At 46.5% G+C, this 12,336-nt stretch overlaps 1 protein-coding gene across 1 annotated transcript in view; it reads left to right on the forward strand.

Annotated features, from left to right (window-relative positions):
* Nucleotides 1-651: 651 nt before the first annotated feature.
* Nucleotides 652-12,336, forward strand: part of LOC115187584 (rab11 family-interacting protein 4A) — a 28,868-nt gene continuing 17,183 nt past the window's right edge. The window contains exons 1-4 of the mRNA XM_029746536.1: nucleotides 652-737; nucleotides 10,572-10,753; nucleotides 11,631-11,798; nucleotides 12,150-12,284. Coding sequence (XP_029602396.1) covers nucleotides 660-737; nucleotides 10,572-10,753; nucleotides 11,631-11,798; nucleotides 12,150-12,284 — 563 coding nt within the window. The 5' untranslated portion in view covers nucleotides 652-659. The remainder of the gene's footprint in view (nucleotides 738-10,571; nucleotides 10,754-11,630; nucleotides 11,799-12,149; nucleotides 12,285-12,336) is intronic.

Raw genomic sequence — 12,336 nt, forward strand, 5'->3', positions numbered from 1 at the left:
CCTAAGTTACCTAGCGGTAGTTACCTAGCGGTAGTTACCTAGCTACCAAGCGGTAGGTAGTTACCTAGCTAGCGGTGTAGTTATCTAGCTAGCGGTGTAGTTATCTAGCAGTAGTTACCTAGCAGTAGTTACCTAGCAACAGCCAGGAGGGAGGGAGGGAGGGAGGTGGTGTACAGTGGGAGGTGTGGCTTTAACCCGGTAACTGTTGCCGAAGAGTCAGTGTGTGTTCAAATTCAAACCGGCACGCTGCAGTGTCAGTGTGTGTTAGCTGTTCTGTTGACGGTACAGTGCTGGTGTAGTGTGTTAGCTGTTCTGTTGACGGTACAGTGCTGGTGTAGTGTGTTAGCTGTTCTGTTGACGGTACAGTGCTGGTGTAGTGTGTTAGCTGTTCTGTTGACGGTACAGTGCTGGAGCGCTGGTGTAGTGTGTTCGTCGCTGCTCTTCTTCTATCAAAAATTCTGTGGATTGTAATTGGGGGACTACTGTTTGGGCTGGACCTATTGGACTGTGTGTTTGTGTGTTCGGACCTGGCATACACACGTGTGTGTGTATGAACGATCTATATTGTGACTGAACAACACACGTGCAAACAGTAATTGTTAGGAGGGTGTGGATTACCCGTATCTGGGCAGTGTGTGTGGATGTGTGTGTGTGTGTAAATGTCTGTGGCAGTGGAATCAGGAATGGACAGCACACTTCAGCGGAGAGAAGAGAGCCACCCTGCAATGGACTGCACGGTAAGAGAATGTGTCTGCATTGAGAGAGAGAGAGTGAATGCAGCAGCAGACAAACTGTGTCCTTTGTTCCAACTCTGTTTCTCTCTCACTCTCTGTTTCTGTCGTTCTCTCTTTCTCTTGTTTCAAAACCACAGCAACAGTCATCGGTTTTGTCCCAAACGGCTCTCTATTTCCTTTCTAGTATATAGAGCCCCGGTTAAACTTAGTGCACTATGAAGGGAATAGGGTGCCTTTTGTGATGCAGATATAGATATAAATGCAGACATAGATGTAGATGCAGATATAGATGCAGATATAGATGTAGATGCAGGTATAGATGCAGGTATAGATATAGATGTAGATGCAGGTATAGATGTAGATGCAGATATAGCTGCAGATGTAGATATAGTTGCTGATGTAAATGTAGATGTAGATGCAGGTATAGATGTAGATGCAGGTATAGATGTAGATGCAGGTATAGATGTAGATGCAGGTATAGATGTAGATGCAGGTATAGCTGCAGATGTAGATATAGTTGCTGATGTAAATGTAGATGTAGATGCAGGTATAGATGCAGGTATAGATGTAGATGCAGGTATAGATGTAGATGTAGATGCAGATATAGCTGCAGATGTAGATATAGTTGCTGATGTAAATGTAGATGCAGATATAGATGCAGATGCCGCTATAGATGTAGTGCAGATGCAGGTATAGATGTATATGTGGATGCAGATATAGCTGCAGATGTAGATATAGTTGCTGATGTAAATGTAGATGCAGATGTAGATGCACATATAGATGTAGACATAGATGTAGATGCAGGTATAGATGTAGATGCAGACATAGATGTAGATGCAGACATAGATGTAGATGCAGACATAGATGTAGATGCAGATATAGATATAGATGCGGATATAGATGCGGATATAGATGCGGATATAGATGCGGATATAGATGCAGATATAGATGTAGATGCAGGTATAGATGCAGGTATAGATGCAGATGCAGGTATAGATGCAGATGCAGATATAGATATAGATGCAGATATAGATGCGGATATAGATGCGGATATAGATGCAGGTATAGATGTAGATGCAGGTATAGATGTAGATATAGATGCAGATACAGATATAGATGCTGATGTAGATGCAGGTATAGATGTAGATGCAGATAGAGCTGCATATATAGATATAGCTGCAGATACAGATATAGATGCCGATATACAGTTGAAGTCGGAAGTTTACATACACCTTAGCCAAATACATTTGAACGCAGTTTTTCACAATTCCTGACATTTAATCCTAGTAAAAATTCCATGACATAGGTCAGTTAGGATCACCACTTTATTTTAAGAATGTGAAATGTCAGAATAGTATTAGAGAGTCATTTATTTAAGCTTTTATTGCTTTCATCACATTCCCAGTGGGTCAGAAGTTTACATACACGCAATTAGTATTTGGTAGCATTGCCTTTAAATTGTTTAACTTGGGTCAAACGTTTCGGGTAGCCTTCCACCAGCTTCCCACTATAAGTTGGGTAAATTTTGGCCCATTCCTCCTGACAGAGCTGGTGTAACTGAGTCAGGTTTGTAGGCCTCCTTGTTCGCACACACTTTTTCAGTTCTGCCAACAAATGTTCTATAGGATTGAGGTCAGGGCTTGGTGATGGCCACTCCAATATCTTGACTTTGTTGTCCTTAAGCCATTTTGCCACAACTTGGAAGTATGCTTGGGGTCATTGTCCATTTGGAAGACCCATTTGCGACCAAGCTTTAACTTCCTGACTGATGTCTTGAGATGTTGCTTCAATATATCCACATAATTTTCCTGCCTCATGATGCCATCTATTTTGTGAAGTGCACCAGTCCCTCCTGCAGCAAAGCACTCCCACAACATGATGCTGCCACCACCGTGCTTCACGGTTGGGATGGTGTTATTCGGCTTGCAAGCATCCCCCTTTTTCCTCCAAACATAACGATGGTCATTATGGCCAAACAGTTATATTTTTGTTTCATCAGACCAGAGGACATTTCTTCAAAAAGTACAGTCTTTGTCCTCATGTGCAGTTGCAAACCGTAGTCTGGCTTTTTTATGGCAGTTTTGGAGCAGTGGCTTCTTCCTTGCTGAGCGGCCTATACTTGTGTACTATTGTTTGTACAGATGAACGTGGTACCTTCAGGCGTTTGGAAATTGCTCCCAAGGATGAACCAGACCTGTGGAGGTCTACAATTGTTTTTTCTGAGGTCTTGGCTGATTTCTTTTGATTTTCCCATGATGTCAAGCAAAAAGCCACTGAGTTTGAAGGTAGGCCTTGAAATACATCCACAGGTACACCTCCAATTGACTCAGGCTAATTGACATAATTTATCAGAAGCTTCTTCTCAGTTTTGGCAAGTTGGTTAGGTCATCTACTTTGTGCATGACACAAGTAATTTTTCCAACAATTGTTTACAGACAGATTATTTCACTTATAATTCACTGTATCACAATTCCAGTGGGTCAGAAGTTTACATACACTAAGTTGGCTGTGCCTTTAAACAGCTTGGAAAATTCCAGAAAATGATGTCATGGTTTTAGAAGCTTCTGATAGGCTAATTGACATAATTTGAGTCAATTGGAGGTGTACCTGTGGATGTATTTAAGGCCTACCTTCAAACTCAGTGCCTCTTTGTTTGACATCATGGGAAAATCAAAAGAAATCAGCCAAGAAGTCTGGTTCATCCTTGGGAGCAATTTCCAAATGCCTGAAGGTACCACGTTCATCTGTACAAACAATAGTACGCAAGTATAAACACCATGGGACCAGGCAGCTGTCATACCGCTCAGGAAGGAGACGTGTTTTGTCTCCTAGAGATGAACGTACTTCAGTGCAAAAAGTGCAAATCAATCCCAGAACAACAGCAAAGGACCTTGTGAAGATGCTGGAGGAAACAGGTACAAAAGTATCTATATCCACAGTAAAATGAGTCCTATATCGACATAACCTGAAAGGCCGCTCAGCAAGGAAGAAGCCACTGCTCCAAACCGCCATAAAAAAGCCAGACTACAGTTTGCAACTGCACATGGGGACAAAGATCGTACTTTTTGGAGAAAAGTCCTCTGGTCTGATGAAACAAAAATAGAACTGTTTGGCCGTAATGACCATCGTTATGTTTGGAGGAAAAGGGGGGGGCTTGCAAGCCGAAGAACACCATCCCAACCATGAAGCACGGGAGTGGCAGCATCTTGTTGTGGGGGTGCTTTGCTGCAGGAGGGACTGGTGCACTTCACAAAATAGATGGCTTCATGAGGCAGGAAAATTATTTGAATATATTGACGCAACATCTCAAGACATCAGTCAGGAAGTTAAAGCTTGGTCGCAAATGGGTCTTCCAAATGGACAATGACCCCAAGCATACTTCCAAAGTTTTGGCAAAATGGCTTAAGGACAACCAAATCAAGGTATTGGAGTGGCCATCACCAAGCCCTGACCTCAATCCTATAGAACATTTGTGGGCAGAACTGAAAAAGTGTTTGCGTACAAGGAGGCCTACAAACCTGACTCAGTTACTCCAGCTCTGTCAGGAGAAATGGGCCAAAATTCACCCAACTTAGTGTGGGAAGCTGGTGGAAGGCTCGCAAAACTTTTGACCCAAGTTAAACAATTTAAAGGCAATGCTACCAAATACTAATTGAGTGTATGTCAACTTCTGACCCACTGGGAATGTGATGAAAGAAATAAAAGCTGAAATAAATAATTCTCTCTACTATTATTCTGACATTTCACATTCTTAAAATAAATTGGTGATCCTAACTGACCTAAGACAGGGAATTTTTACTAGGATTAAATGTCAGGAATTGTGAATAACAGAGTTTAAATGTGTTTGGCTAAGGTGTATGTTAGCTTCCGCCTTCAACTGTAAGTATGTTGATAATATGGTATGGTGAGGTTCCAGACAGCACCCAGCCCTAGTGTCCAGCTTTACTGCAGTCTACTACAAGGTGATGTACTGTGCTAAGCTTTCCCACTGATGTGTGTGTGTGTGTGTGTGTGTCCATTCAGTGTTCCCCACCTGGACTAAAATAACTGGATTAGCTGATCCTCTCGTTAGGCTGTTATCTGTTCATCCACTAAGAACTAAAGGGTGCACTTTATTCACATGCTAAGTAGACCGTGTGTGTGTGTGTGCGTGTATGTGTGTGTGCGTGCGTGTGTGTGTGTGCATGAAGGCATTAGCTGCTATTTAAGCAGTAATGTCGCAGGCAGCTGTACTCCAGAAACTAGCCGTTGGAGGTCAAAGTGGCAACGCGTGCACACACATCACGTGTGTCAGCAGAGAAGATTCACTGGGTTTGTGGGAATGGGGGTTTTGGGGGCTGTCTGGTGTGTGTGTGTGAATGGGGAGGGTGTGGTTTGTTGTAAACGGGTTTGCTGTTGGAGGTCAGCGCCAGCCGCTTGGATACAGCTGAAAACGAGAGAGAGAGAGAGAGAGCGCGAGGGAGAGATGGGGTGTCAAAGAGGAGGGGACGGGTGTGTGTGGCGGGGGGGGTGAAGAGATTGAGAGAGAGGAGTGGGTGGGGATGAAGGAGTGGGGGGGGGGGTGAATGGGTAACAGAGTTTGACAGCCACCTGCTGTGAACACCTGGAGTGAACTGAGCCAGTCTGGACTGGCACTAGTGTGAATGGAAAGGATGTGTGTTCAGAACAACCTCTGACCTTCTCTGACCTTTACCCTCTGTCTCCCATCCTTGGTTCAGACATATCCCTGTGTATAATTTATGATGTTGAGTGAAAACACACACTCACACACACACTCACACACTCACACACTAAAGCATTGAGCCTCCTGCATGGGAATGCTAGATACACTCCCAGTGTGTATTCCGAACAGCACCCTATTCCCTTAAAAGTGCACTACTTTTGACCAGGGCCCATAGGGTAAAGTAGTGCACTATATAGTGGGCCATTTGGGACTCATTCAGACTAGGAGAGAGAGAGAGACAACAATATCATACACACTAACCAGGTTAGTGTGTTTCTGGAGCCTTCTGTTCCCCTCTATAACCAGGTTAGAGCCTTCTGTTCCCGTCTATAACCAGGTTAGAGCCTTCTGTTCCTCTATAACCAGGTTAGAGCCTTCTGTTCCCCTCTATAACCAGGTTAGAGCCTTCTGTTCCTCTATAACCAGGTTAGTGCCTTCTGTTCCCCTCTATAACCAGGTTAGAGCCTCTGTTCCTCTATAACCAGGTTAGAGCCTTCTGTTCCCCTCTATAACCAGGTTAGAGCCTTCTGTTCCCCTCTATAACCAGGTTAGTGCCTTCTGTTCCCCTCTATAACCAGGTTAGAGCCGTCTGTTCCCCTCTATAACCAGGTTAGAGCCTCTGTTCCCCTCTATAACCAGGTTAGAGCCTTCTGTTCCCCTCTATAACCAGGTTAGAGCCTTCTGTTCCCCTCTATAACCAGGTTGGAGCCTTCTGTTCCCCTCTATAACCAGGTTAGAGCCTACTGTTCCCCTCTATAACCAGGTTAGAGCCTTCTGTTCCCCTCTATAACCAGGTTAGAGCCTCTGTTCCTCTATAACCAGGTTAGAGCCTTCTGTTCCCCTCTATAACCAGGTTAGAGCCTTCTGTTCCCCTCTATAACCAGGTTAGAGCCTTCTGTTCCCCTCTATAACCAGGTTAGAGCCTTCTGTTCCCCTCTATAACCAGGTTAGAGCCTTCTGTTCCTCTATAACCAGGTTAGAGCCTTCTGTTCCCCTCTATAACCAGGTTAGTGCCTTCTGTTCCCCTCTATAACCAGGTTAGAGCCTTCTGTTCTCCTCTATAACCAGGTTAGAGCCTTCTGTTCCCCTCTATAACCAGGTTAGAGCCTCTCTGGAGCCTTCTGTTCCCCTCTATAACCAGGTTAGAGCCTTCTGTTCCCCTCTATAACCAGGTTAGAGCCTTCTGTTCCCCTCTATAACCAGGTTAGAGCCTTCTGTTCTCCTCTATAACCAGGTTAGAGCCTCTCTGGAGCCTTCTGTTCACCTCTATAACCTCTCAGGAGGACTGCCCTCTCTACCATTCATTACAATAACATTGATGTTGATTCAATTGTGTGTGTGTGTGTGTGTGTGTGTGTGTGTGTCTGTGGTAGAGCAGTCTGGTGAGGCCAGACAGACGTGTATGTATTATTTACACACAATCACACACACTCCTGAACAGGAGAAGACAGATCTAGGCCAGTGGTCCAGTCACTACCCAATGTTCTGTACTCTAAAACGCCCTTCATGTCTCCTCATTATGCATTTATGTCATGTATTTTATGGAGGACCAAACCTGCCATAATTAGTAATAATAATAACCTAATGGATACAGCGCCTTCAGAAAGCATTCATACCCTTTGACTTATTCCACATTTTGTTGTTACAGCATGATTTCAAAATTGATTAAATTGTTGTTTTTCTCACCCATCTGCACACAATACCCCATAATGACAAAGTTAACATGTTTTTAGACATTTTAGCACATTTATTGAAAAATAAATACAGACATATCTAATTTACGTAAGTATTCACACCCCTGAGTCAATACTTTGTAGAAGCACCTTTGGCACCGATTACAGCTGTGAGTCTTTCTGGGTAAGTCTCTAACAGCTTTCCGCACCTGGATTGTGCAACATTTGCCAATTGTTCTTTTCAAAATTCTTCAAGCTCTGTCAAATTGGTTGTTGATCATTGCTAGATAACCATTTTCATGTCTTGCCATACATTTTCAAGAAGATTTAAGTCAAAACTCCAGTGTAGATTTGGCCTTGTGTTGTAGGTTATTGTCCTGCTGAAAGGTTAATTCATCTCCCAGTGTCTGGTGGAAAGCAGACTGATCCAGGTTTTCCTCTAGGATTTTGCCTGTACTTAGCTCTATTCCATTTATTTTATCCCGAGAAACTCCCCAGTCCTTAACAATTACAGAGAGGGATAGAGAGGTCAGATAATCAACACAGACATTACCAGCCCCTAGAGAGGCTGTTACAGGTCAGATAATCAACACAGACATTACCAGCCCCTAGAGAGACTGTTACAGGCCAGATAATCAACACAGACATTACCAGCCCCTAGAGAGACTGTTACAGGCCAGATAATCAACACAGACATTACCAGCCCCTAGAGAGACTGTTACAGGTCAGATAATCAACACAGACATGACCAGCCCCTAGAGAGACTGTTACAGGCCAGATAATCAACACAGACATTACCAGCCCCTAGAGAGACTGTTACAGGTCAGATAATCAACACAGACATTACCAGCCCCTAGAGAGACTGTTACAGGCCAGATAATCAACACAGACATTACCAGGCCCTAGAGAGACTGTTACAGGTCAGATAATCAACACAGACATTACCAGGCCCTAGAGAGACTGTTACAGGTCAGATAATCAACACAGACATTACCAGCCCCTAGAGAGACTGTTACAGGTCAGATAATCAACACAGACATTACCAGCCCCTAGAGAGACTGTTACAGGTCAGATAATCAACACAGACATTACCAGCCCCTAGAGAGACTGTTACAGGTCAGATAATCAACACAGACATTACCAGCCCCTAGAGAGACTGTTACAGGCCAGATAATCAACACAGACATTACCAGCCCCTAGAGAGACTGTTACAGGTCAGATAATCAACACAGACATTACCAGCCCCTAGAGAGACTGTTACAGGTCAGATAATCAACACAGACATTACCAGCCCCTAGAGAGACTGTTACAGGTCAGATAATCAACACAGACATTACCAGACCCTAGAGAGACTGTTACAGGTCAGATAATCAACACAGACATTACCAGCCCCTAGAGAGACTGTTACAGGTCAGATAATCAACACAGACATTACCAGCCCCTAGAGAGACTGTTACAGGTCAGATAATCAACACAGACATTACCAGCCCCTAGAGAGACTGTTACAGGTCAGATAATCAACACAGACATTACCAGCCCCTAGAGAGACTGTTACAGGCCAGATAATCAACACAGACATTACCAGCCCCTAGAGAGACTGTTACAGGTCAGATAATCAACACAAACATTACCAGCCCCTAGAGAGACTGTTACAGGTCAGATAATCAACACAGACATTACCAGCCCCTAGAGAGACTGTTACAGGCCAGATAATCAACACAGACATTACCAGCCCCTAGAGAGACTGTTACAGGTCAGATAATCAACACAAACATTACCAGCCCCTAGAGAGACTGTTACAGGCCAGATAATCAACACAGACATTACCAGGCCCTAGAGAGACTGTTACAGGCCAGATAATCAACACAGACATTACCAGGCCCTAGAGAGACTGTTACAGGTCAGATAATCAACACAGACATTACCAGGCCCTAGAGAGACTGTTACAGGTCAGATAATCAACACAGACATTACCAGCCCCTAGAGAGACTGTTACAGGCCAGATAATCAACACAGACATTACCAGCCCCTAGAGAGGCTGTTACAGGCCAGATAATCAACACAGACATTACCAGCCCCTAGAGAGACTGTTACAGGCCAGATAATCAACACAGACATTACCAGCCCCTAGAGAGGCTGTTACAGGCCAGATAATCAACACAGACATTACCAGGCCCTAGAGAGACTGTTACAGGCCAGATAATCAACACAGACATTACCAGCCCCTAGAGAGACTGTTACAGGTCAGATAATCAACACAGACATTACCAGCCCCTAGAGAGACTGTTACAGGCCAGATAATCAACACAGACATTACCAGCCCCTAGAGAGACTGTTACAGGTCAGATAATCAACACAGACATTACCAGCCCCTAGAGAGACTGTTACAGGTCAGATAATCAACACAGTAACTACTCTACACATAAATCCCACTTTAAAGGTCATGATGAGGGTGTGTGCGTGATGTTGTTAGTCTGTCAGACAGGCGTGGAGAAGACTAACGAGAGGTCATTAAATCACAGGTTTACTAAAGCTGCTGTAGATATCCTTCAGAGAGCGGGAGAGAGAGAGCGAGAGGGAAGGAGGAAGGAAGGGAGAGGAGGAAGGGAGAGGGGAAGGAAGGAAGGAAGGAGGGAGGGAGGGAGGGGAGAGAGAGAGAGAGAGGAAAGGGAGGGGTTTCTGAGACACTCTTCTCTGCCCTACCAGTGGTCCATCACTGCCTGGGTTGTATTGAATGTGCTGGTTCACTGAGGGTGCTCTTAGCTGTGGGTACTAGATGACGGGTGTTGAATAAGTGTTTCATTGTTCAGGGTCTGGAAGTTGGCCGTGTGCTCCGCCAAGACAACAACGTAGAGGAAACACTGTTCGGTCTGTCTCCAGCATGTTGAGTTGAATAACAGTGATGGTTGACTAATGTCCTCTCTCTCTCCCCCTACCCTCCCCTCTCTCTCCCCCTCCCCCTATGCTTCCTCTCTCCCCCTACCCTCCCCTCTCTCTCCCCCCTCCCCCTATGCTTCCTCTCTCCCCCTACCCTCCCCTCTCTCTCCCCCCTCCCCCTATGCTCCCTCTCTCTCTCTCTCCCCCTACCCTCCCCTCTCTCTCCCCCTCCCCCTATGCTTCCTCTCTCCCCCTACCCTCCCCTCTCTCTCCCCCCTCCCCCTATGCTCCCTCTCTCCCTCTCTCCCCCTACCCTCCCCTCTCTCTCCCCCCTCCCCCTATGCTCCCTCTCTCTCTCTCTCCCCCTACCCTCCCCTCTCTCTCCCCCCTCCCCCTATGCTTCCTCTCTCCCCCTACCCTCCCCTCTCTCTCCCCCCCCCCCCCTATGCTCCCTCTCCCCCTCTCTCCCCCTCCCCTCCCCTCTCTCTCCCCCCCTCCCCCTATGCTCCCTCTCTCCCCCTCCCCTCTCTCTCCCCCTATCCTCCCCCTTATCTCTCGCTCCAGAACGGCGAGGCCCGACTGGGCCCTCCCATCATCATGTGTACCCGTCCATATCCAGACTGCAGTGTGGAGCAGGGGGAGTGTTGTGACATGGACAGTACCAATGAGAGCGGGGTGGGCTCTGACACCTCTGACGGGGGGCGGAGCAACGAGAAGGAGGAGGGGCTCGGCGGACTGTTCAACAAGTAAGTGTGACGTTATGATGTCACAGATTATACCGGTACCATCTATCTGACCGGGGCTGTAGTACCATCTATCTGACCGGGGCTGTAGTACCATCTATCTGACCGGGGCTGTAGTACCATCTATCTGACCGGGGCTGTGGTACCATCTATCTGACCGGGGCTGTAGTACCATCTATCCGACCGTGGCTGTAGTACCATCTATCCGACCGGGGCTGTGGTACCATCTATCTGACCGGGGCTGTAGTACCATCTATCCGACCGTGGCTGTAGTACCATCTATCCGACCGGGGCTGTAGTACCATTTATCCGACCGGGGCTGTAGTACCATCTATCTGACCGGGGCTGTAGTACCATCTATCTGACCGGGGCTGTAGTACCATCTATCTGACCGGGGCTGTAGTACCATCTATCTGACCGGGGCTGTAGTACCATCTATCTGACCGGGGCTGTAGTACCATCTATCTGACCGGGGCTGTAGTAGCCCCAACCTGTAATAAGCACTTCTTGTAGACTTGTTGGACTGCTATTGGCTAGGTGGAATGGGCCCTCTGATAGGCTTGGTGGAATTGGCTCCATATTGCTATACTCCAGACAGTGTTTTCAGATGTTCTGAGTTTCTAGGGAAGGGCTATTCAAATCTTATCCAACAAGTTCCAGAGTACTGCTGGTTTTCTGTTCTACCTGTTAATATCACCTACCTGGTGGGTCTAAATCAGTCCCTGATTAGAGGGGAGGTATGAACAGAAACAGTAGAAATGTCTTCCAGGTTCAGATGGGAATTTGAGGGACCTGGGAGATGAGAGTACGGGACCGTTTGGACCGGGGCCATACTGAGTCATACGTTGACTCATGTTCTTTATGTTCTGATTGGCTGTAGTTCTGGCCAGCTGATTGGCTCTGCTTCTGCGTCCGTCTTCTCGGGGGAGGAGCAGTTTGAGGACTACGGAGAGGGGGAGGACGTGGACTACACTCCCAGCAGCCCTTGCCCCGACGATGACGTGCGCACCAACGGCTTCTCAGACCTCGGCTCCTCTCTGCCCTCCAGGTTAGTGGTACATAGAGGAAACTCGCACAGCATACAGGACATTCATCAATGACAGTTGGCCCCCAATGACTGACAAACACTGCACACTAGAACCCTTTCTATGCTACACCAACACACACTCTGCACCTTTCAGCCATTCATGTGTAACAGGAAGGAAACCTATTGCTCTGTTCTATTGACAGATACAAAGAACCGTGTGTAATTAGTCTCTCTCTGTCTCTCCCTCCCTCCCCCCTTGTCTCTCTCTGTCTCTCCCTCCCCCCTTGTCTCTCTCTGTCTCTGTCTCTGTCTCCCCCCTCTCCCTCCCCCCTTGTCTCTGTCTCCCCTCCCTCCCTCCCTCTGTCTCTGTAGTGCCGGTCAGACCCCTCTGAAGATGTGTCACCTGTACAACAGTGATGTGTTGGATGTATATTGTTCTCAGTGCTATAAGAAGGTTAACCTGCTCAACGACCTGGAGGCCAGGCTCAACAACCTCAGAGCCAACAGGTAACACACACACACACGCACACGCACAAGCACACCGGGCACACATATACAC

This window comes from Salmo trutta, unplaced genomic scaffold, assembly GCF_901001165.1.
Source record: "Salmo trutta unplaced genomic scaffold, fSalTru1.1, whole genome shotgun sequence".
Lineage (NCBI taxonomy): Eukaryota > Metazoa > Chordata > Actinopteri > Salmoniformes > Salmonidae > Salmo > Salmo trutta.